Here is a 25,927-nt window from a genome sequence, read left to right as displayed (position 1 = left end):
GGTTCAATACACACAGGAAGACTCTTGTATTAGCATCACATGTAAATCTTTCTGGGGTGCGTGGGAATGTGGATCGCTTTAACAATGAAAGAGGCCATTTTTGCCTTTGCATGCTTTGGTTGCAATTATTTTCTTTTCATTAATTAACTGCTCAATTGCTTCATAGAATGGAATAGAAGCACAAATTGTTTGAATACCTAAACGCTCCTTCTTCTAGCCTGAAGCACACCACAGTGTTGTTCAGACACTTCATAAAGATCTGCCGCTAAAGAAAGCACTTCTCTGTGTGCATCATGATAATTTAGTGGAAAGTATTTGTTACAAAAAAAGGAATTTGATCAGTAGCAATAAACTAGACTCGATTATGATAAACATCGCCGCTAGAGAAAGGGCCAAAACAGCGCGTTCAGTTACCTTCAGTACAACTCTAATTGTGTTCCTTTTATTGGAAACTGCATGAGCTGCCTCTTATTTGTTTGTTCAAATTGTGTGAGCTTTCTGTATTTTCCCAAAGTCCAAGTTCTTGAGCCTTGCCATTGACTCTATATGACCTCTCAGATTGTTCAATTCTCCAGGCCTGCATTCTTCAATTATCCAATGTGACTTGCAGAAACAAAACCATTAAGTCAGAGAAATAAGTAGTAATCAATGAAACAGATCACATGGCATTCAGCTATCTTAGAAACCTGGTGCTTTCAGCCCTATATTTATCAGAATCTGAACAGAGCAGGTCCTGCAGATTCCTTTGAGAAACCACCCACCTGGCTTCCCTCTCTTTCTTCACGTGGTCTTTCGACGTAAAAGCCGTCTATTCAGAAGGAAACAAACATGATCAGCTGTGGCAACTTATTCATTCATCCTAAAAAAGGTTTGAAATTCTGCAAACTTTCTCACCTTCCTTTCAAAAACCAAGTTCCATGCTTCTCCACTTAAAGCGTAGCTAATCGTGAACTTGATAACATCAAGAGGGACATAAAAGACAAGACTAAATAACCATATAACTCCTGCCCAACGCCATCCAATGCCTCTAACTAAAGCAAAGCTAATATGTGCATATACTGCTATCAAAGTAGCTACCTGGAGAACAACTTTTATCATCATTGTCTTGGAAAAGGAAATATATAATATTTCTCAGTTGCAGAATAAACTTTCAATAATTAAACCATGCAAACCGGTTGGATCAGGCTGTATCACTCAGTTGAGTTTCATTTAATTACCAGTTGAGCAACAATAAAAGCACAAATCAATAGGGTTCCAGGCCTCTCCCTGAATGACCAACTGCGACTACGGGTAACAAATATCAATGCCTGACTAAGAATACTGACTTGCAGATAAACTGCAGATGACATTTCTTCTGTACTCCCTGAGAGAGATTTTGTGTGGAATTGTATCTGCAGTCAAATGATCAAATATAAAGAGTAGAATCAGGAGCAACATAAACAGATTGTAACATAGTAAAAAGTATGAAACATAATTGATGGGAATTGTCACCTCGAAAAAATTGGTGCTAAATGCTAACCAGTAAAATAAGACGGTAACCAAAGCAAGATAGGTGCCCATAACAATCCCAGTGGCAAAAATTGTGCAGAGCTTCCAACTATCTGGCCTAGGCGATGGCTTTACTCTATCTTTTGAAATAGTAATTATGGTGCCTGCATAACATGCAGCAATGACTCACGGTAGGTTAGGGAAAAAGAATTTAAAATCAGTTAAGAGGAAAAATCTTATGACCGAGCCTACCATCATTCAGTATTGCTATTATCAGAACCATGAAAGGAGGGAAGTCATATTGCCATATCAGTGCTAGCAGTGTAAAACCAAGCTGCAAAATGTTAAAAAAATAAAGTATTCTGGACAAAACTGCTCGGAAAATTTCAAGAATGTTTGATTCTCACCACGATCCTAACAGTTATGGAGACAGCATATATCTGCATACACATGATAAAATTTGGTTATTGAAGCATTTCCTATATATAACGACAAAAATTGGTATTTATAATTTTATCTTTTTGGTGTTATGGTAAGAACTAAGAACTTAACCGTATAGTTTTTCATCCTTTGGAATATAGCTCTGCTGGTTAAAACAGCGCTGATAATGACACTTAAGCCTGGCTCTGTCAAGACGATATCAGCTGCACTCCGAGCAGCATCTGTTGCAGCAGACACTGCTATTCCAATATCTGCCTTCTTTAGAGCCGGTGCATCATTTACACCATCTCCAGTCATTCCACAGACATGCTTCTTTTGCTGTAGGATTTTTACTATTTCATACTTGTGTTCTGAGAGTTACAGAGCAAGACAATTTGGTGAGTATAAGATATAATAGACTGACAGACATGTAAAATAATTCAATGAAACCCAAAAAACTTAACTTTACTTCTATGATTTCGAAAAAACTGTAGCCAGAACATCTTATTACCAGGAAAGACACCAGCAAATCCATCTGCTTTCTCAATAAGCTCATCCATTGGAATAGCTTCATTTACATCTTTGTCATGGCCTAACAATGATGTAGAAGGGTACATATTTGTTCCCATGCCAAGCCGCCGACCTGTCTCTTTCGCTATTGCTAATTGATCACCTGTTAGAGTAGAAAATTTCATAATCTCTGATATCTCTAATTAAAACTTAAAAAGAAGTAAAGTTCACTTAATATACACTGTTATGTTGATCTCTATCACATGAAAATTGGTGTCAAATGAATTTTATTTGGATCATTTGGTGATAAATCAAACCAACAAGTGACCCTAGTTTGGGATGAACATTTGATTCATTGTAGCAGATTACTAACTCCTATGAGGTAACATGCCTGTTATCATTTTGACAGAGACTCCCAGATTAAGTGCTCTGCGAATGGTCTCAGCACTGTCATGTCTTGGAGGATCGAATAAGGGTAATAATCCACAAAATCTCCAGGCCCCTCCCAAACTCTCCTTTGATTTTTCTGGAACTTCCTGAAAATATTTTTTTTAAGCTCATCAAACTTCAGTAAATCGGGCCAGATATTTATTTTAGTTTCACTCGTATTGTCATTTGCAGAAACACTCCCTTTACTGCAAGTATGCTATTTGGATTTGCAATTTAATCATGATGCAGTTTCAGTGGTTACCTGAAAGGCAACGGCAAGAGAACGTAAACCCAATTCAGCAAACTTGTTGACAAGTGTGTGCACCTTTTCAGCAATGTCTTGTTTCTCTTTGCATAAATTCAGGATCTGGTTGGAATATTTAAATGGCATTAATTGTGATAAACTATATTATAGGACAATAAAGGTTCATGAAGGAAATGTACCTGCTCAGGAGCTCCTTTGCTGGCCCGATACCACTTGCCATCAGAATCAATGTACGTAATTGCTGTACGTTTGTCCACAGGGTTGAACGGAAGGAAATGCACTTCCATGATATTTGCACGTGCCTGCAGATGATAAACGGTTAATCTACGTATCCCACTGTTTTCTTCCCATTTTTACGAAGATATAATCGAATAATCACGTGTAGCCTACCTCTTTTGGATCACCAAGCATGTTAATAATCGCAGTGTCGATAGCATCCTGATTCTCCAGTCTTGATGCTCTTGCAGCAAGTAAAACTATACAGTCCTTGTCCATGTATCTGTCAAGTACCTGTTCAGTGGTTTCCATATTTATTAAAGAAAGATATCATTTACACTAAACCATCTAAAACCTCATTCTTGATCTAAGATCTAAGTGGATGTAAAGATAGAAAGGCATTTCCACATATGATGGAGTATGTTCTAGGCACCATAAGTCACAATATAAACTTACATCCATATTATCAGCTAATAAATATACCTCAATAAGGTTCCAGTCAATCGTAAGACGATTTAGAGTAAGGGTTCCAGTTTTATCACTGCATAAAACATCCATTCCAGCCATCTCTTCAATAGCTGTTATCCTCTTTGTAATAGCACCCTGGTGCATAAAAAAGGAACTTCAACTCCTGATTAGTTATAGTGCCGCATTATGAGTGGTTCATTAATACAATCTTTCTTGTACTTGATTGAAGCATTCACCTGCTGGGACAGGCGATGTGAACCAATTGCAAGTGTAACAGATAATACTGTTGGCATAGCAATGGGAATTCCTCCAATTAAGAGCACCAGTAAGTTATTGACTGCAGTCCTATACGAACGTTTCTGAACAAATAACATTACAATGCTCTCAAGTATCATTCCAACTGCTATAGAGCAAATGCAGAAGTTTCCAATTGATGACAAGACCTGCAATAAAGACTGCAATTCGTCACGATTCTTATTCTAGCCATTGTGAATTTCAACTATCAAAGTAGTCCATAGTTGAGAATAATCTGTAACCTTCTGGAGATGGCCAGTAACTTCAGTAGATTCTACTAGTTGTGCAGCTTTGCCAAAGAAAGTGTGAACTCCAGTAGCTATTACCACAGCTTCAATTTCACCAAGTTTGCAAGTAGAACCAGAAAAGACTAAGTCGCCAGTCTTCCTTGTCACTGGCAGAGATTCTCCGGTAAGAGCTGACTGTGCAAAGTATTTCAAGTAGGTCTGATACTAGAATTTTCATTTCGTCAATCAAATTTTAAATTCTTTTTCAACAAGAAACATTTGCCTGGTCAATTTTAACTGGGTCTCCCTGAAGAAGGCGAGCATCTGCAGGAATGATATCCCCAAGCTTTATGCTGATGATGTCACCTGGTGCTAAAATAGATGCATCTTGTTCTTGCCACTTCCCATCTCTTAGGACCTACACAACCGAAATAATAAAATGAGTGTTATTCAATGTAAAGGTTACTTTCGAAATTAAATTGCTGTATATTATATACTACAAATTTAAAAACCTTTGTCATTGGAGCTAAGCGTGCCATAAGCGCTGCTGCGGCATTCCCTGCATTGTTTTCTTCGATAAAACTAATAGTTGAATTTATCAATAACAAGCAAACTATACCCACGAAGTCCTCCCAGTCTGGACCCTGACTCTGAAACATCATGGAGAAAATAGTAATGTGGAGCAGATCTGATTTGTGAAAAGAAACAAATCCAGAAGAAAAAGGGACAAGATTTTTGTGTATGCAAGTGAGAATCAACCATTTTATTATATATATTCCGTATCATTCTTTGTGCCTACCTTAGTCTCATCATAGAAGAATTCAGTAGGCTATGTTTCTAAAGTGAAACTTACCAATTTATTTAATATTTGAAAACTCATGATTAAGTTGATCATTTTATTGGGTCATTTATTAGATAGTTTGTACATATACAATTAAATTAAATTATGTGAGCTCACAAAATAGTTCCAACAGATTCATTTTAGCTTACTCCGCCATTAGCTAGAGCTATTGCCATGACCGCCGCAGCTTCCATCACCCACGACAAAGGATTCCACATGAAACTAAGAAATTTCAAAAACTTATTTTCCTGCAGAGGTTTCATCATTTGTTAATGATTTGGTTGAATACTATTATACTAACATTGTAGCATGCATTTAATTCCAAGATCGAGCATTGATCGATCGAGGAAACAAGTTTCAACCAGAAGCTTACCGGCTTCTCTTCCAGCTGGTTCAACCCAAAGATCATAAGTCGCGCCTCTGCGTCCTTGGTTGATAGTCCTAACTTAGATGTTTCCAAACGTTCAAAAACCTCTTCCAGTGGTAACCTTTCCTGTTGAAACCATAACATTACACTGCTTAGTTGCTTTCTCAGCCAGTGGATCGAATTCGAACGTGATAAATAAACTAGCTATGCATGAATCTATATCGTACCAGATCAATGCAGCGTTCCCTGAAATAACGTGGACCTAACAATGGTTCGTTTAAATCCGCATCCATATTCAAGCTTCAAAACCTCGGAATGTAGCTAGATTCTTTCAAAATATTTGCATAATTACTGAAGACAGATTGAGAAGAGAAGTTATATCAGTTTCTATTTCGAATCGAACTCTGAAACCGATGCTACAATTAATAATTACAGAGGTTGAAGATTGGGTGGGTGAAAATGCTAGAGATGTAAGTGTTCTTGCATTGAATTGTTGAGCATGGAAAGAATGGAGGTTGATTAACCGATTTTTTGTGCATATCTCAAACCTAACGGTCAGCTATTTAAAACACCCGCCACTCAATGTTTACAAGCCCAAGATAAATTTGTCGAAGCCCAATTAAATGGGCCGGACTTGGACAAGAGGTCCACTTGGACCTTTTTTTTGGTTAATACACTCTTACTAATCTAATGTATCAATAGAATTTTCTTGTATAAAAATTTAGTGAAATAAAATTTAATCTTATGTATTAATCAATTGATTGTAATATAAGAAATGATAAAACAATTATCCTTTAATTAAAATTTCTAAGCGTGTTTTTATTTAATATATTTTAAACGTTAGTTTTGCCTCAAGTTATAAAAAATTGGCAAGATTTTATACACACAACCTCACACATGTAAGTATATTTCCATATATTAAATATTTGTTTCAAATTTGATAATATTTATGTTTGGATAAATTTTAATCTTAATTGTTTAACATTAATATCCATACATTTTTTACTAACAATTAAAGATAATAAATGAATAAATTATAATATAACTATTTTAAGATTTTCATTTAAAAATTTAATAAATAAAATAATTTTTAAAATTTAATTAACTTTATTTACTTACTTTTTTTTAGTTGGGGTAGGAAAATGTTACGATTGAGTCTCGAGCTTGAATCTTGTTCTAAACTTAGAACTTTGATGGTAGATGAATTATAAGTCATCAGCATTAATTTTATTAATTATATAAAATAATAACTATATTATAAATTAATTACTATATTATAAATTAATTATAATATAGTTATTTTGAGGCACGACCATTTTCTCTATATTTAAAAAAAAAAGAAAAAAAAGAAACAAGACCAGACAATTGTTTTACAACAACATCAAGACATATCCTCTTACCGTAATTTTTTACTGACTAAGATAATTTTATGCAAAATATTATATATATATATATATGGGAATTGATACCCTGGGCGCCCTTTCGTCATTTTATCTTACGAGGCAAACGTTGCTATAACTTAAGAATGACAGAAAAATCTTGATGAATGAGTCTTATGTGAAACCGTCTCACGGATCTTAATCTGTGAGACGGGTCAACCTTATCCATATTCACAATAAAAAGTAATATTCTTAGCATAAAAAGTAATATTTTTTCATGGATGATCTAAATAAGAAATCCGTATCACAAATACGACCCGTGAGACCGTCTCACACAAATTTTTGTCAATCTTGATTATCAAAATTGATGCATCGAAAGGGTAGAGATAATTGGACCAAAAGCATTCCTTTTGCACGTGAATACTCTTTGGCGTAATTATGATCACACTAATTCCTCGGTTCATGCACGCACTCGTGGAATTAATGTGGATGATTATTATTCTCGCTGAATGCCCATTAACAAATAAGTAATATATATACTTCTCCCTTCTCATATTTAGGTTTATACTTTTTTTTACATAAATTAATAAAGTTATTAGAAAATTAAATTTATAATGAAACTTTTCATTTTATCTTTGTTTATTAATCAATGTTTTAATATGTTAAAAAAATTGTTTAAATTAATTTGTGTATTTAATGATGATGTTAGATTGATAAAATAATAGAAAAAATAATACTAAATATGAAAATTGGACTATATATTTGAACAAAAATAAAAATAAAATGTGACATTTATATTAGGATTAATGTAATACTATATTATTTGAATCTGCTACATTTTCGTTTCATTTTCACATTCCTTTTCTTCTTTGATATTTGAAGTTGATAAATTCATAGGGAATCGTATTGCTTTGATATTTGATAATTTGGATGACAATTGGTAGCTATAATATAGTAAAAATCGTACCCATCGGCACCGACTTCCTTGCATTTGTCTCGCCTAGCTACATGTATCGCTTTATGCATTCATGCATGTTCCATTAATCTTTTACATCATGCATCACAATTAATAAAAAATAATACGTTATTTTTTATAAACAAATTGATGAAGATGGCTTCCATTATATGTTACTCGATCCTTTGATGCGATTTAATAAGCTAAGGGATCGATAATTTCAAATATCTGAGATCTATTTTTCCCATTTACATTAATCATGTTATGTTTATATTTTTTTTATGATGTGGGATCTGCAGCTGCTACCTTTCGGTGAACACTGGGTAAACTTTCGAACTAACGTAATAGCATGTAAATCCATGTTAGCTAGGTGAACCATACTCAGCAAGCACTATGTGACAATCTTGCTAGAGAAAGTGTTAATGGAGAATCGAACTTCTAACTATTGATCAAACATTCACTTAATCCACTAACTCGGACAACCTAATGAGAAATGTTGTGTTTATTAACATCCATCACATGTTGCTTTTTCCATCTTTTGTATTTTATGTTTTGCAAGATATCAAAATTGAGTTTTAGTTTTTTGTGACAATTTTGTACTCTTTTTTTTTTTTTTTTTTTTTCAGTTTATTCGTTTTTACATGAAAGTCTTTGTATGACACTAGGCACATCGATGTCACGTAGAAAAAGTACTAAAATTGAAAAAAAAAAATACATATAAATAACTGATTAAAATTGAAATTTCACGACTTAATTAATGATCAAAATCACTAATAAAAAAGCATGACATACCAAATTGCAGTTTAACTTCTAATAATTCAATAATTTTGTGTATATGAGATAATATTCTCTATTTATAAGTGAACAACAATTGTAATGATGTGATATATAAAAGTGTTTTTGAAGGGGTGAACAAGTGAATCTATTGGGATATCAATTGTCTGTAGACCGAATCACCTAGGATTAGTGAAATATAACACAAAAGATTACCAAATCTCAGATTTCACATGTCCAAATATATAGTGATGGAGATTTCAATATTTTTGTACTTTTTAATTAGTCCAAAGACATGACATCTGTACATAATTAGCTAGATTATGGAGCCCCAATTTAATTTAAATTTTTTTTATTCTTTAGAGATTGTGACATTAGACAGATGTTTTAGAATAATTAAAATTAAAGATGGTCGTTAATTACAGGTTACAATTACACGATTCTTGCAACGTCAGTGTAGTATCTTAATTAATATTTATTTATTTTTCTGGTTTTGTCCTACAAATATTGAGTTGGGCTGTCTGTCTGGTGAAACAGTTGGCCAACATCAACAAAGTAAAATAATTTTGATTTAATTAGGAAATTATGCAAAAGTATTCGTTTATATTACATCTACAACTGCATTTTGTCCTAATATTGTCTGGATAATTTCATTTTAACCTATGGTTCAGGAAAAGTAAATTTAAATCGAATTAACTAATTGCAATGTTACTTTGAAGTAAAAACTCCGATCGTGGCGGAAATAAGACGGTTCATGGCTCCATAATTCATAATTCAACACTTCGACGATATGCAAATGTAGCTCACTTGCTACTTAGTGAGATTGAACTTGAGATTTGAACCAACAGATTTTGTGCCCTTTTGTTTTTACACTGGTGTCTGAAATTTTTGTAAATAATAAAGCCGATAATGTAATGGAAACCAACTGGCATGGGCCGGAAACACTCTTCCCGATATATCACAATTAATATTCATAAATAGATTTTCTTGATTAAGCAACTTTAATCCCACTAATTTCTAATCCCATATCTCTCACTCCAATTCAATTAATTACTTATTAATTAATTCAGCTATCTCTTCAATCCCAAGTCACCTCACACGAACCCCACATTCAAGTTCAACTCCCAACCCCAGCTTCGAAATTTAATAATATATAGTTTTTATATATTATAATCTGGTACAATCTCCCATGCATATCCCTCAGTTTTCGAACCTGACCAAGTTCACTCTCCCATTTTCCAAACTCTGTCAACTAAGCTTACTATAAAAAAGATTCGATCCCACCTGTATTGTATCTCCAAGGATCCAGCTCTATCCATTTGAGAGCTTTTTTTCCCAGAGATTTCTTTCTTGGGTTCGAGATTTATTTTCACATTAATTCAATCCGAAAAACTCTAGCTAGCAAAGGTTGTCAAAATGGCTGAGTTGAAACAGCAGTGCAAGATTAATAGAGGAGTTTACCCTGCTGCATCAAAGAAAAATGCTGGGGGCTTCACCAGGAAATGCGCTTCTTTGGTTAGAGAACAGCGAGCTCGGATTTACATTCTCCGTCGATGCGCCACCATGCTGCTCTGTTGGTACATCCAAGGAGATGATTAAATCAAAACCCTCCTTTATTTTTCACCGAAATTAGTTATACACGCCTATATATAACCTATCTATCTATCTAAAAAATATATATAAAACAAACACTATTTCATATCCAATTAATTTCCCCGTTCTGATAATACCCATTCAAAAGTCAAGCTTTTTCTTCAAAATGCAGAAGGGTTGGAGGAGCAAGTTTAATCTCCCTTCTATCACGATGGGACATTCTATTAATCCTACCTTTTGTTTGGCTTCGTGTATAGATTAGTCCGGTAAGAGGGTCCAGATTCTTTTTTCCCACGATGGCTTCTTTTGTGCATGGTAGTCTCAAATAAGTATATGTCGCTTATCTTTCCTTGAAATGCATCTTTTTTTAACCTACTTGATTAGGGTTTTTTTTTTTGGCCGAGGAAAGATTTGCAATATATATGTAGAGTAATATGCTGGTTGAAGCTTTTTAAAAGGAATTTGTCTTCTTGACATCGAAGCTAACGATACAGAAATATCTACCTGGGGATTTCGAATGAAAATCGAACGGAAAACTTCAAGTGGTGAATGAGCAGCGCGCATGGCAGGCAAATGAGGAGTCATGATATGGTCAGGGAATGCTACGTTGATGTGGACTGTGTTTAGTTTTCCCTTCTTTGTTTGAATAATGGTCTTGGCTTGGAAGCAAAAAAAGTCCAGATGCATAATAATATTGTTATTGTTAAGAAATAAATTGGAGGGGTTTAGTTTTGTTCCTTGTTGCATGTGTTGTTGTACTACAGACAATAATTAAATGTTGTATGTATTTGTGTTTAATATTGTTTTTGCATTCTAATCTTGCTTCATGAATTCTTCAAGATGTGTACTAAATGTTACTTCATGAAATATTTTTGACTACCGTCAAATTATCCTGGGTTGAACTCAGACCAATCATTCTTCTCAATTTTGGACAATAAGAAAATGAATTAATGCTCTATTTGTATATGGACCAATGAATCACTAATATATATATAATTATTTCAGTCTTTGTTGAGTTGATATATTCTTCTTCTCATCCGCCATAGTTGCAAGTCTGTGTGTCTGAGGAAGGAATATAAACAATTAGAAACATAATGTAAATCAGATGGTTAGAATCTTATATTTGTCCCCTGTTCAGCTAACAAGATTTGTCAGCAAAATATTATCGCATCCTCAAGAATAACATTCAAAATTATCATCACCTAACAACAATAACGAACACCTAATCCAACTACTTAATTTGCATTTCGACAAACGTGGTATCAGGTTTTTATTCGGACGAGTCATTGTCGGCAGAACATAGTTCTAGTAATAAATGTTATTAATTTTTCAAGGGTCTGTTATAGATAAGAATGAATAACTATGGAGAAAGTTGAGTGCAGAAAGATGAAGGGAAATAATAAAGTTCACGTCATTTGAAGCTCCATTAACTCTTTAAAATTGCTCCAATATAATGTTACAACAAAAGTACTTTTCAAGTCAAGGAAAAATGTGAAATGATGCTTGTTCTTGAAAAGTTAGAGCAAATATTTGCCTGCAGATGACTTGAATTCTACAGATTGTAAACTTTTGATTCCTATATTCTTACAACAATTGGACTTATCAGCTGTATTATGAACATAGCAGGCGTCATATCCAGTTATTTGTCAATCCAGTCTTTAAACACCAGCAGTACATAAAGTGGAACATTAATGACTGCAACTATGACAAGTACTCGAAAGGTTCGCAACAGTCTCCAGATTATCATTCGCCACTTTGATCTGATTGATCTAGTTGGTAATTTTACATCTGATTCCACATGTATACTAACATCAATTTCCGGGCTGGTCTGTTTCCTGGCTACCGACCTCATAACAGCATTGCCCCTGCATATGGTAGGAGAAACACATTTTGATTAAAACAAGTAATGCATATATAGAAAATGTTCAGATGCATATTGGCCTACCTCTCCATCGAGTTTCTCTCGTCTAAGGGTTTTGTGGTAGCCTTCGAGGTTTTCTTGATTAGGTGCATTGATCCTTCTGCATCCCAAATCTCTTCATATTCACAATTATCATCTTCGTTTTTCTCTTTCACGGAGTTGAAAAAGCTGCTGAAGTTAAATAGGTTTCGGAGACAACCTATTAAAGCACCGAGCTTGCGTAAAATGAGAGCTTCATTTGCCGGCCCAAGAAGGGCAATCACAAGGGTAATGGCAAAGAGTGATAAATACCTGATACAATTACCATACATATAGAATTTCAAAGTGGCATCTAAGGTAAAAATAATAGAGTATTACAGCAGAAAAATCAGATGTAGCTAACCAAAATTACCAAATGTAAATGTGTGTTTGCATAGGAAGGAAGCATAGGTGAGTTAATACAGCATCATCTGAAGTGGTCCCATTTGATATGTAATTTCTGGCTGATAATAACATAAAGGAAGGATATAAGTTTCCCTGCTGCCAGCTCACAGTTCCTAAAGTATGCTGGAAATTTGCAAAAAACATAAAAACAATCGTAAATTTCATCACGGATTATGCATGGTAGGGAAAGAAAGTACAAGGAGCTCATACCTCATTTACTTGACCATTCTTAGATATGTGGGTAACTGTACATTGATCATGATCATGACCGGAGAGGACCAGTGCCTATAGAAGCACAAACTTGTTCTCAAACATTCAATAACATGACACAGTTTTGCATCTTTTTTTCCATAACTTGAATTGAGGAAGAAAAAAATACACACGGGTCTAATCAAGTCCATAAGGTCGTCCGTTGAGTTTTTAGTGATATAATTCTGGTACCTGTACCAGACAATGAACCAACAAGATTGAATCAAATAATGAAGCCCCAAATAGTTAAACGTGGTACAAACGGCTAGTACAATGAAAAAAATGGCTCACATGATTTCTTGAGTATGGCGTGCCCGGTACATTCTCTGTAATAAACAACGAAAGGATGAAAGATCAAACTGCAGAATAATGCTGTGGCAACAGACTCTAGTAAAAGATGTAGCATATTTCTGAAACATGTCATATTTTAAAGGCAATGGAAGGAATAAACGTAAATACCTGATTGATAATTGCCGAGGAGCGATGAGGGCCACATTGAGACCGATCCGGCCGATATAAAGGGATATGGGTCAACAAAACGCTTGGAGTAGAGTTAATATCTATACAAATGCAACAATTTTATAGGTACATATATTCTTCCCTCATAAACTCAATAATATTTCCAACCTGCAGTCGGTGAGTACCTTTAGAGACGTTTCTGATGAAATTCCAGGTGGCTGATGTGAGGTCACTTTGTGGATGACCTGTAACAGACACATGGCTTTTATTCTCTAGCTTGAGGTAGATGGTAAAAAAATTTGAATTCATGTTGAATTTTGAACCACTTTTATCAGCCTTGCTGCAGGAAATTCAACAAGTCCAATCCCAACAGTGATCATGGTTTGTATTTTCAAGATTGATGGACATCTTCCATTACTTTCAACAATGATGAATATTATCCTTCAGTTGTATGGGTGAAAACTCGAACTTCACTTACCGAAGTCAGATCAACCAAAGTTATGCCGCTTTCCTAAAGATGCCTTTTTTTGTTTCAATATGAAATATGCTGCCGTGGCAACCAAATCCATAACAAACGTAGATACAAATGGAATTATATCACAGAATGAATTATAGTCCTAACCATCCAAAGTTTGTGCATCTACGGCAATGAAGTCCACTTTTCCCAGTGTGACTTTGAAGTTCCTTCCCCCAAATTCTCTCTCGTAGCGTTTGATAATCTGCAACAATTTAAAACTGACCATAAGAAACAGAGAAGCATCCTTCACAGGACGAAATGCCTAAAAATATTGAAACTTCGGTATGGGTTCAACTAAATCCATCAGATGGTCATTTGACAGTTACGAGAACTTTAGGGATATTCTCCACATTGGCTCTGACATAAGAAAATTGCAATAACAGAAGAACACAGAATAATGTGCTGTAGTCATGCGAAAAGCCAAAGTAAAATATCAGATTGGTCGCTCCTAATTGCCAATATAAAGGAGAAGATTTAACTAGTGAGGATATAGAACACTTGTCACTGAGACAGACCATGTATCATCACATACGTTGTTTAATCATAATTTATAACTACATAAATACATTTCAGTAAAAATAAACACTAATGGAGTAGGAATTTACATACATCTGGCTTTTGAGAATTGACAGCTGCATAGCCAATATCATGGTTTCCAGAGAGGTGGTAGACTTTGATATTCGAAGTTCGTTTTGCCATATTCAGGTTAAATATATGCTTAAAACGGCTCAAAGAATCCTGCCAACTATCTCAATACAGCCAAAGAGAAGAAATCGAGGTTAATGCTTAACCCAAAATAAAGTTTTGTAAACCTCGATAACAAAATGTAAAAAGAATTGGACAAATAAATATCATCTCATCAGTTATGCATCATAAATCATCCAAGGAAAAAAAGCTTCAGAAAAATAATTATTTTTCATGCAGAACTAGGAATCAAGGAGTGATAACTCTGTTTTCTAATCTTCAAATCAAAAAGACCAAGGTTGGTTTTACTGTCCGGATCACTTAAAAGTTGTTGAGACGACTTCATTTGAACACAAAATGAATCCAACAACCTGAAATCTGTACAAAAACACTGATAAAACAGAGCTTGACAAAAATTTATTCTCTCTGGTACATTTGCCAGGCATCAAGAGCAAATAGAAGAGCAAGACAAAAATGTGGAAAGGTTTTAAATTTTAGAAACAGGTTATTTGTTTGAAAGAAAATAAAAGCAGACGGTCCTGGTTTTAAAACATAAAACCCACATATCTTGAGTTCGTATCGATGGAAACTTATTCATAAAAAAATTAGGATTAACCTTCTCATTTATACATATACATGAAATTACACTTACTCTTCATCTGACAGGAAGTCACCCCCATCAAAGTAATCACCAAGAAACAAAATGACATCTGGATTGAAGGGTAACATGGATAAGATAAATGCCCTGCGCATGTTCAAATCAGTATAGAACTGTGCGATCTCCAGAGCAAGTGATTTTGGAGCAAGATGAAGGGAGGTTCTATCCATTAGCTATCATCATACAAAATGCATATCAACATCAATTAGTTAAATAGGTTGGACAAAGTTGATGCCCACCGAACTAAATGAAGACAACCACATTTGTGTTTATCAGAACAGTTTACCTGAGGGTCAGCAATGACCAGAACTTTGACAAAATTACTCGGGTCATCGACTCCACTCAGCTGAGGGTTACAGAGATACGAACTATAAGACTCATGTTTGCTCCTTTTCACACAATATAAGCATATGCTACAAATACTCAAGTAATCAGGAACAAAGCAACTATGAAACCTAGAGATCAGGTGCAAATTTCACATTATTAATTATTTGAAATGAAACTTGATGAAGGCTCGTCTGGATATATGATTAACACTAGAATACGAAAAGGTATAAGTGAATACTGAATTAAGTCTCATATTGCTCCTCTCCAAAATAATAAGCATGAACTACAGAAGCAAATTTAAAACAGTTTCGAACAAATCTTTAACTTAAGCAACATTTAGACCAACGTACAAAATTATTCACTTGTTTCGACTTACACTGAGAAAAGTACACAACTTATCAATGGAGTAAGATCCGGAAACTTTAACCACAAATCAAGATTCAAACTTTAGAAGTGGCTTTTTACCAAAGGAAGCGACTGGTGATGAAGATGCGGCCACGAACAAGTCCACAGTGAAGGTACCAAAAATGCAAACCACTCTCCATACAACAAGCTTAGAGCCCACACCATGCTTAAAAACAGAGTCCATTTCGACATTTTCCCCCTCTCTTGTGCTACTACGGGATCAATTCATTCACTGATTTTCACCTTTCATTGATTTTTTCATCTGATATGGCCTCAGCCTAGCGTTTCTTCATAGCTTCCCCCAATTTTCTGAACTATTTCTTGGTACAGGACACTTGTGTTTGACTTTTGATGTGACTCCGTTCGTTTCTCTCTCCAACAAATGAACAGACCCAGCAAATCCGGTCGGGGTGGAAACGTTGGAGTTTATTAATTTAAACTACTAATTTAACATTGATTAAATTTTCTAAATCAAAATTAAACAAATTATTTACGTGTTCGATTGCTCAAAAATATAATAAATTTTTATAGGTTGTAGGATTTGAATTAAAATATATTTATTTAAAATTGATTACTTAATAATTAATTACATTACTAACTTTAAAATTTTCAGATAGGAAAGAGAATTTAAATGACCTCAGTTTAGGAATATCTGAAATCCATTTATGACTAGTTACAAATACAAAAATAAGACATTAAAAGACTTTGAAATCCACATAATTTAGAAAATTTCAAAAAAAGACAATAAATTTTTAACGGTCTCACATATCGATTCATATTTAAAATAAAATATAATATTTTTTAATAAACGAATTAATTAAAAAACCCTCTTATAAAATTAACTCGTAAAACAATATCACATTTATTTGTTACTTAAATTATGATTGTCTAATTCCATATCTTCATCGGTACCATGTCCCGTTGACAAATTCATTTAACAGTTAATTAAGTAGCACCAGCTACAGCAGAAGTTAGGCGGATTTATAGGACATTGATAAATCCCATCTTACAAATCTAATTTAAATATGACTGTGAGACGGTCTTACAGATCAATTTTGTAAAACAGATATTTTATATCAGTCACCCACGAAAAAATATTACTTTTTATGTTAAATATATTAATTTTTATTGTAAATATGAACATAATTGATCTGTCTCACGAATAAAGATCTGTGAGACCATCTTATGAAAGATCTACTCGATTATTTATGTACTACCGAAATACTTTGTTAAATAACAATAAAATAAGACATTTGTATTCTACGAACACATCCTTTTCAGCTATCAAGACCCACGATTTGATGGATCAATGTGCACAAAGAAACTAGCCCCGACGATCAGATAGCACAAAACAAGCATCAGCCCCTTGAAATAGTTTGATTGACCATCCTGCATCAAAGCTGTATAATCAGACTCCAATTCATAACTCGAGTGATATGATGAACTAATAAGGATTAGAATCAATAAATGGACCTGAAGCATAAAAGTCACGACCAAAACCGTGATGAATAGGACAGCAGTCTCAAAGAGTTGAAAATTCAAATCCATACTCTTTCCCATAAACCATCCAACAATTACACAGAATGGAATCTGCCAATTATTCAAACTCAACAATCATAACCTTGCCAACCGACAAGAACAAAGAAAGATCACAAGAAGTCGCTCCATTTCGATTAAAGAAGGCTTACGAGGCTTTACCACAAACATAGATATCTGAGTAGATGATCCAATAGCAACTCCGATGGTAATATCCTGGAAAAAGAAATCGTAAAGAACCACATCGAAGCAATGGCTGGAAATTCACTGGTGTTTTCGACACTCACTAACTTATCCTTCACTGCAAACATGATAGCACTGGCATGCTCTGCAGCGTTTCCCACTACTGGAAGTAAAATGACACTAATAAAAGCGACAGGCATGTTCATTGAATCAGATGCTCCCTAGAAATATAACAAAGAGAAGCAAAAAAAACATAGTAATTTTGATCATCTTTTCTTCGGTCCTTGTAATTCTTGAACTTTTGATCGCATGGTACTCGACAATACCTGTAATGCGTCAACAAGATATCCAGATAAAACAAATATACACAAAGTAAAAATAGCAAGCCATGCAAGTGCTTCCCACTGGGAAATCTCAGGTTCCTCATTTTCATTAGAGTCTTCTTCTTCATTGGATTCCCTTACCTGTAACAACATTCAGGACAATATGATTAGATCTTGGACTACAATGTGCGCATGTTCAGTGGGCGTAGAACATTCATAATTTTATATAAAGTAAGACAAGTATTCAAACTTTCACATGCTTTCAAGTTACAAACGTTAATGTTCTTCCAATAGGACTAAAACATATTCGCATACCTCATCCAGAGTAGTATAGAGATCTTTTTGGCTCTTTAGCTGAAAAAAGATATAGCAAGTGTAAGCAACCAGCATGACGCAGCTGCTAAATCTTGAAAGAAAAAGCTCTGACTTTCCCTTATGCAATTCGGTATGAGTGAAGTGCAGCACTGCAGGGAACAATAAACCCATAACTGCCATTAACAATAATCCCGAATTCACAAGGGCGGTTTCCTGCAATAAGCTCACACGCATCAGTTTTTGTCTCAAGCTCGGGTATTAAATTCTCAACCAGAACAAAAAAACAGCTTCTTGGTCACATTGACAACAATCCAACTCAATTGGACATTCACAATGTGTTAATAAATACGAAAATCAGCCACCTTAGTGAACTTCTGGACTTTCTGGTGATGGATCCCACCACAGAAAAACGCACATCCAAGCACCAAAAGCATATTTGACAAGACGGAACCCAGTAATGATAACTGAACTACCCGAATCATCCCATTCTTCAAAGCATACATAGATATAATCATTTCGGTAGCGTTTCCAAATGTTGCATTCAGAAGGCCTCCCACTGTAGATTAAACAACAGAAGAGAGCACCACAGGGTGAGAGAACCATGTTAGATGGGAAGCATATAGTAAAAAAGATACGTCAAAAGACTATTTACAATGAATCAGCATGCATCTAGCAAAGGGTAGATGCCGATGCCCCTTGCCAGTGTTACAGTGGCAGACAAAGTAACTATTCAAATCATTCTCTCAACTATAAGGACTTCTTCATAATGAGGAGGAAATACTAAGAAAACGAGATAGCGTGCATCATTGAAGTTCTATATGAATGCTAACTTCAACTATACCAAAAATGAATCAAAAAATAAGAAGTTGTGCTTCTAAACATCATGATCCGATTAAATTAGTATAGATTAATACTTCAGAGAAAAAGAAAGTGAACCCAGAAAATATACCTGTTGGCCCTGTGTAAAAAGAGAGTTGCCTACAACACAATTGTATCAAGAAAAACATCAATGTTTTCAACGAGAAGGGAAAAAAAATGGAGCAGAGTAAAGTCGAATTCGACTTGAGGATAAGGTGCGTACTCAGTCGCATAACCAAGGCGCTCAGCCAACGGAGTAATACCGAGTAAACTGAAAAAGAAGATCCATCCCTACAACACATTGCATTCGAAAATCACATCAAGTTAAAAAATAGCATCGCTGGATTTTCAGAATGATAATTTTTCTATAAGGAAATTACAGCCTTTTATATTCTTACATGCTTTTCCGACAGATAGTGCAGCATTATTGTTAGCGGCACAAAAGGAAGCAAAAAGTTGATCTTCCCTTTAATCAATACAACGTAAATACTCCTCAGAAGGCTGAATCTATTCACCTTTGGATATTGTGAAGTACTTGGGGTGTCAAAATTAAAACTTTGTATTTTATCAGTCGTCTGCGACTCTCTCAAAGGAATCTCCTCATCAGATTCGACTTCAACCTTTTCATGCACAGATCCCATCTCCAAACCGAGTGACTCTCCTGAGAGTCAAAAAAGTTATGGAAACAATCCAATACTTAACCATAAGAAAAAACTTGAATGCAAACAAAGAGAAGAAAATTTTGGACAACCGTTTCTTGCGTGCTGTATCCTATCAAGTATATTTATAGAACACAAGTGTTTAACTCAACTAAAACACTCGACTCCTAATCCCATCAGGACTCTTAGACTAGTTTCTTTTAGTTATTTATCGCAGTTAACCGCTTATTTATGTTAGTGTATTCCAATTGCTTCCATGTAAAACTCGATCATAACTCTAGAGCATCAATTAACGACTAGGAATCCTGATGACCAGTAAGCCTCTACCTTGAATTTGTAGGTGAGACTGTTCCAGTGCAGTCATTTACGCGCGAACAAGCAACAGAAGCAAGTCGTGCTAGACAAAAACTGGAATTATATATGTCAGATACGTTTTTTTTGTCTTCGAGAGAAAAGAAGGCGGTGATTTCAGAAACAAAAGCCCGTATAAGAAGAAGAAATTTCCAAGAAAAAGCGATTAACGTGCCATAATTAATTTGATTTGAAAATTTATGTAGCAGTAATAATAATAATAATAAAAAACTTTAATTCAGAGAGTGAACGTGATTATATTTCTTGAGACAATAATCTTCAAAAGAAGAGCAATAACATAGAGGTAAAATTACAATTTTAGTACGGTAACTTGACATGTTTTATTTTTAATCATATAATTTGTCAATTAACTTTTTTTTTTTTTGGGTTTTATCTTTTTTCATCTCGAGTAATTAAATCAATCAAATATTGGTTATTTGACATTGATGATGTTCTACATTACTCATATAGTAAGAATAAAATCTATATTATATACACTAAAATCTATCTATGAAAAAATAAAGAAAAACGACAAGCTTTTGTCTCCGATTTTGAAATATTTGGTATCTTTTTTCATTCGCTTTGTTTATGTTTATATTTATTTTAATGTATGTAATAAAATTTATTCTCACTAAATTAGTTATGTAGGAAACCATGAATGTCAAATAAATAATATTCGATGTGTTTAGTAACTTCTGGTTTTAAAAAAAAGGCAAAAACTTCTGTGAGACGGTCTCACGGGACGTATTTGTGAGACGAGTCTCTTATTTGGGTCACCCATGAAAAAGTATTACTTTTTATGCTAAGAGTATTACTTTTTATTGTGAATATGGATAGGGTTGATCCGTCTCACGGATTATGACCCGTGAGACGGTCTCACATAAGAATCACTCAAAAAAAAAGATTAAACCAAAAAATCTAAATTATTAGATGGAAACCAAACATTAATCAGTTTCACGAATAAAATTCAAAACAAGTTAACATATGGAACTAAAATTACAATTTTCTTGAATTTATTAATAATAATAAATAATCGCACGCATCTATTTGTTTTTATTTTTGCATCAAATTCGAAATATCATTGAAATTTTAATTGTAATAATTTTATTGGAATCATTTTTCGCAAAATTAGATTTTCGGATGAGTTTGTAAATAAAGATTACCCTTTACTATAATTAAAATTATGTTTTCATGAATATAATTTTTGTAAAATTTAATTTGAATCAAGATTTGTTGTTTCTTTTTTACATCTGTTGAGTTAAAAAATGATTTTTAACCTATGTTGTTTTGGAAAAATAAATCAAAAACAAAAACAAAAAATGAAGAAGGTTTTTTAAAATTGCCCTTTTTCCCCCTCTTAATTGAGGTTTTAAAAAAATAGATTTAAAAATACATATTTATTCATAGCCCGAAATCTATATTTTTTATATAAAAGCATTCATTCCTAACGTGGAGATATGACAAGAAAAGAATGGAGGAATATATAATTCAAATTATATATGTTATAAAATTTATATTTGTGAAATAGTGGAAAACTGACAGAGCTACCACTGCAACCAATCCCCAATAATTCAAATTATATATTATATAATAGTTTATCGGGTGATTTGAAGAGTAATAACACATAATCCCAACTACAAGTCTATAATGGACTTGGTGGTGATAAAATCGTATTTAATTAGTCTATAGATGCGTGCTTGTCCAGCGGGGGGAAGACTTGTTTTCATTAATCACTTTACAATTAAATGATACATATAGGAATTATTTCGATTTTTCACGCTGTTTGCTTCGAAATTATCTCGGCTACATACGCACATGCAAGTATTGATAAGCGATTAGTTGATTACACATTCATATGTCCCGGTGAAAAAAATGAAAGTGTTGATGAGAGATTGTACTGACGAATTCAATGAGGTAAGAAATGCATGGATCTTAATGGTAACTCGGTTTCACACACGACGTAAAATGAGTCAATTGATGAGGAAAGTCCCGGGTAATTCAGCTTTTTTGTTTTTGGTGAACTTGTCAAACCAAATTCCTGAATTTATTTTTCTCTTTGGTCTCTTTCGTTGAAATTACATCCCAAGAAACTTCATATCAAATGGTTGGATGGATCGTATTCACAGTCACATGTGAAACTAATGTTAACCAATCCTCCCGTACAATGAAAGGCCGATGCAATCTTGATCATATAGTGATAGACAAAGTAACATGGATGGGCAATCAATGAGAAAACAGAAACAAGAATAAAAGCTAACAATACAAAGATCACATGTCTGGTCTGTGCTTTATTATTGGAATGTCCTTGCATAAAGCAAAAAGGTGAAAAATTTAAAAGTTTCCTCCAAACTAGCTAACAGGATCTTTTAAAACAAAAAACCAAATCTTACCCTATGGCCAAAGCTAATCATAAGGCTATCAGACTTTAGCACTAAACTAAGCACCACCACAACTACACAAACGATCTAGAAAAGATGGTAGCAAAACATGGAAGATACGAACTAAACATCCAAAAGTCTATTTAGCAAGGCAATACAAGGACTTCAAGAGAGGAAATGGAAGATGTGCAACCAAGCCTCTGCCTTTTAGCTTAGTATCGATCCATCATAAAGAGTCATGCACAAAATAATCAAACCAGTCATCTATTCATGCGATGACATATGAAATGAACATTTGAAACGTAGATATCTGTCAACATTATTGAGAAAAAGGCCCAAAAGTAGCATTTTTATCTAATAACTTTATTCATTTTGAATTGAATAGCACGAGATGAACCCCAGAAGGCCAATCACGCCAATTTGCAGATTCACGTAAAAAGAAAAATCAATCCAACAAAAGGGTACTCGAATACTTCTCCAAATAGTAAAATGCATCACGGAAACTTGGCAATGAAGCCGGAAATAGAGCTCATATCTTTTTTACTATAATGCAACATTATCAATATATCATTGAAGACAAGATTGATTCATAATCGTGAGAGTCCCCAACATACACCACTCCGTAACCCACTATGCAGAACGCGGCCTAACAAGTTACAGAATTCATTTCAAGCAACCCCATTAAAGTTAACAAGTAACAAGAACAAAATTAGATATAACTAATCAAGAAGATGAAAATTGTGGCGGTGGAGGAGGTAATGATTGATGAGACTGATGCACCTGATTGATTCCACTTCCATTGCTTCCCGGAGAGGCATATTGCATAATGAAAGGATGCCTCAAAAGCTGGCCAGCAGTCCATCTCCTAGCGGGATCCATCTGAAGACAACAAGCAATAAAGTCCCTAAACTCTTTACTAGCTGTGGCCGGTGCCTCTGGTGGCTGTGACATACAAATAGCAATCATAAGGCTAGCCCAATCACCTTGCCTCCCAACAGCAAATGGGAATCTACCCAAGTAAAATTCAAGAATGCTGACACCCAAGCTCCATATATCCCCTGCATAACCATCGTACTTGCCATGATTAAGATCAGTATTGATTCTTTCCGGGCTCATGTAAGCTATAGTCCCAACAGCTGAATTGCAGGGATCCATTGTTTGAGCCAAAACTCGAGACACGCCAAAGTCAGCGATCTTGACATCTCCGCGGGAATTCATCAGTAAATTGGAGGGCTTGATGTCTCGATGAACGATTTTACGCTTGTGGAGATAATACAAACCGGAGAGAATCTGGCGAGTTAGATCGGATAAAGTGGGTTCGTGGGGGATCTGCGCACCTTCAAGAGATCCCTTGTCAAGGTACTCGAGGAGAACTTGAATTTCGGCATTTTGATCATACATGCCATGACATTTGACAACGTTGGTATTGTTGACGTCGCGGAGGATCTCGATTTCACGGAGGATCTGGCTCCGTACCGATTCTTCGTGGTTGCCGTATATCACTTTTAGAGCGTACAATTTGCCGGTGGGTCGATGGAGTACTTTGTACACAGTTCCTCCCGCACCGCTGCCGATGCGGCTGATGCGGTCCAGATCAGCGTAGTTGAAGCCACCACTGGAGCCGGATGAAGGGGCGGAGCTGGGTGGCAGAGGGAGAGGCACAGCTAGAGAAAAGTCTCTCTGGGGCAAAGGGAGGGTAAGGTCACGGAGACGACGGTTGGAACGATTGGCTGCGGCGGCGGTAGGCGGAGATTGAAGGGGTCTCATCATACTTTGTTAATAGCCCAAAAACAGCTCTCGAATCCGAGAAAAAAGAGGGTTTGTTGTGTTTACCGCGATACAGCAACTGGTTTTTGAATTATCGCCACTCAAAATATTAATAGGCGAATCATCCGAAGACTTTGAATACAATAAAGAATTGCTTGCAGAGGAAAATCAACAAAATCCATGGAAAACGAAGGCAGAAGAGGGGAGGAAGAAGGGTTGATTTCTTATTTGTCACAACGTTATTTTCTGGTATAAAAATATTACAGAAAACTAAATTTTGATTGTGCGAGTTAAATAATGTCAAACATAATATTATTAAATTGGAATTTTGATATGTCACACACCTACTGTTCATATTTATATGAACACAAATAATATGACACTCATTTATTGAATATAATAAAATATATCAAAATTATACGTTCAATATATGAATAACACATAATCAATATTTACTTAAAACATATATGACCGATATACATCATATCAAAACTATATTTAATAATATTATCAATGATAATTGAAATAACATGTTTTAAAATTTTAAACCATAGTGTATCTATTAAAATATCACATAATGATCTATTACTTGTAGAACTGAATCAGATTTATTTTTTTTTCTAAACATAGAACTTATTAAAATTTGAATTTAAGTACAATAATATTACTGAGAAATGCAGAAATTAATTAGAAAAACATATAGTTGAAAAATAAGAGATGTTCTCTTGAAATAAGGTTCAAATCCACTTTTTTTGTAATAAAAAAATAATAAAAATATAAAAAATAAGTTTAAAGACACATGGTGGGCTATAACCAATAATTAAGCTCTGTGCTGGCTTGTGACTCGATCTAATAGAATTTAGACACAAAAATGCTTTTATACGATTTCTCCGAACTATTTCATGAATTTTTTCGAATTTATTTTTTTATAATGATCGCTCGAAATTCCAAGAAACGGGTCGATGAGTCTTTTTTATGACTGTATTGTTATTTATTTATTATATGTTAAAAATATTAGTTATATATTAATTAAATATTATCTATGTTTATATAAAACATGATGATACTCATTAAAAATATAAAGTTCGATTCTGAAAGAAGAGACTAACCTAAATTTAGATATCTGACTTACTCTGCACATGAAATCACAAAAAAGACCGTTAGAAAAGTGAAGAGAGGGTGTCTCGGCGTAATCCCTCTTATGCTCAAGTCAAGTACGGAAGATAAATAAGAGAGCAGCTAAAGTGACTGCAAAGTGCAAATAATTAATATAGTGAATGGAATGAATGAGGTTCTCAAACTTGGTACTTATAAATGAGCATCTTAGGTCCACCATGGACATCTACCTTGGTTAGATATGGAGCGAGAGTTAAAAGTCATGGTTTAGATGTGATCACTTAATGAGTTCATTCATAAAGTATCACATGATATCATTATTGTAAAGTCGTTCTTTTATGTTTTGTAAAAATAATTTTCAATATTGTCGAGATGGTTAATAAAGGTTATAAATTTATCGAAAACAATTTAATCCATAATTTATTTCATTACTTGCTTTTAAACTTTTCCGGATTTGTACATTTCATCCATATATTCTTTTTATTCGCTTTAATTTTAGATGTAAACTATTAGATGCAAGGCCGTGCTTATTAGGGGGTAAATGAGTCCAATAACTCAGGCTCATATCTTTT

The 25,927-nt window shown here is 34.4% G+C and overlaps 4 protein-coding genes across 6 annotated transcripts; all 4 read right to left on the bottom strand.

The window, feature by feature from the left end:
- Nucleotides 1-420: 420 nt before the first annotated feature.
- LOC140829170 (ATPase 10, plasma membrane-type) lies at nucleotides 421-5,950 on the bottom strand. 2 transcript variants are annotated; one of them, XM_073192191.1, is made up of 21 exons: nucleotides 5,753-5,950; nucleotides 5,532-5,651; nucleotides 5,308-5,406; nucleotides 4,830-4,967; nucleotides 4,601-4,735; nucleotides 4,333-4,512; nucleotides 4,033-4,239; nucleotides 3,812-3,931; nucleotides 3,503-3,622; nucleotides 3,292-3,414; nucleotides 3,110-3,214; nucleotides 2,810-2,954; nucleotides 2,420-2,581; nucleotides 2,041-2,279; nucleotides 1,896-1,928; nucleotides 1,741-1,822; nucleotides 1,492-1,652; nucleotides 1,218-1,391; nucleotides 895-1,077; nucleotides 687-808; nucleotides 421-603 (listed from the first exon to the last, which is right to left on the bottom strand). In XM_073192191.1, the coding sequence occupies exons 1-21, from the start codon at nucleotides 5,816-5,818 to the stop codon at nucleotides 591-593; spliced, it is 2,727 nt and encodes a 908-aa protein (XP_073048292.1). In that variant the 5' UTR covers nucleotides 5,819-5,950; the 3' UTR covers nucleotides 421-590. The 2 variants fall into 2 exon arrangements, with proteins under 2 accessions (XP_073048292.1, XP_073048291.1); XM_073192190.1 differs by having other exon boundaries at nucleotides 421-577.
- Nucleotides 5,951-11,637: 5,687 nt separating this feature from the next.
- On the bottom strand, nucleotides 11,638-16,275 carry LOC140829168 (uncharacterized protein C630.12). 2 transcript variants are annotated; one of them, XR_012117412.1, is made up of 14 exons: nucleotides 15,930-16,275; nucleotides 15,424-15,483; nucleotides 15,132-15,310; nucleotides 14,405-14,540; nucleotides 13,901-13,997; nucleotides 13,464-13,523; nucleotides 13,279-13,379; nucleotides 13,111-13,145; nucleotides 12,954-13,011; nucleotides 12,781-12,855; nucleotides 12,539-12,693; nucleotides 12,172-12,438; nucleotides 11,772-12,091; nucleotides 11,638-11,734 (listed from the first exon to the last, which is right to left on the bottom strand). XR_012117412.1 is itself a non-coding variant. In XM_073192189.1 (13 exons), the coding sequence occupies exons 1-13, from the start codon at nucleotides 16,059-16,061 to the stop codon at nucleotides 11,866-11,868; spliced, it is 1,581 nt and encodes a 526-aa protein (XP_073048290.1). In that variant the 5' UTR covers nucleotides 16,062-16,275; the 3' UTR covers nucleotides 11,638-11,865. The 2 variants fall into 2 exon arrangements, 1 of the variants encoding a protein (XP_073048290.1); XM_073192189.1 differs by having other exon boundaries at nucleotides 11,638-12,091.
- Nucleotides 16,276-17,067: 792 nt separating this feature from the next.
- LOC140829932 (vacuolar cation/proton exchanger 3-like) lies at nucleotides 17,068-20,247 on the bottom strand. Its single transcript, XM_073193217.1, has 11 exons — nucleotides 20,071-20,247; nucleotides 19,483-19,745; nucleotides 19,308-19,375; nucleotides 19,176-19,204; nucleotides 18,589-18,782; nucleotides 18,227-18,439; nucleotides 17,915-18,052; nucleotides 17,693-17,809; nucleotides 17,568-17,621; nucleotides 17,343-17,459; nucleotides 17,068-17,258 (listed from the first exon to the last, which is right to left on the bottom strand). The coding sequence occupies exons 1-11, from the start codon at nucleotides 20,105-20,107 to the stop codon at nucleotides 17,154-17,156; spliced, it is 1,335 nt and encodes a 444-aa protein (XP_073049318.1). The 5' UTR covers nucleotides 20,108-20,247; the 3' UTR covers nucleotides 17,068-17,153.
- A 2,724-nt stretch (nucleotides 20,248-22,971) lies between these two features.
- On the bottom strand, nucleotides 22,972-24,496 carry LOC140829167 (mitogen-activated protein kinase kinase 4-like). Its single transcript, XM_073192188.1, has one exon. It carries the CDS (start codon nucleotides 24,240-24,242, stop codon nucleotides 23,196-23,198), a length of 1,047 nt encoding a protein of 348 aa, XP_073048289.1. The 5' UTR covers nucleotides 24,243-24,496; the 3' UTR covers nucleotides 22,972-23,195.
- Nucleotides 24,497-25,927: the final 1,431 nt, after the last annotated feature.

This window comes from Primulina eburnea, chromosome 4 (assembly GCF_022965805.1).
Source record: "Primulina eburnea isolate SZY01 chromosome 4, ASM2296580v1, whole genome shotgun sequence".
In the NCBI taxonomy this organism is placed as follows: domain Eukaryota; kingdom Viridiplantae; phylum Streptophyta; class Magnoliopsida; order Lamiales; family Gesneriaceae; genus Primulina; species Primulina eburnea.
The sequence above is the reverse complement of the archived record's forward strand: the minus strand, read 5'-3'. Positions and strand labels throughout refer to the sequence as shown.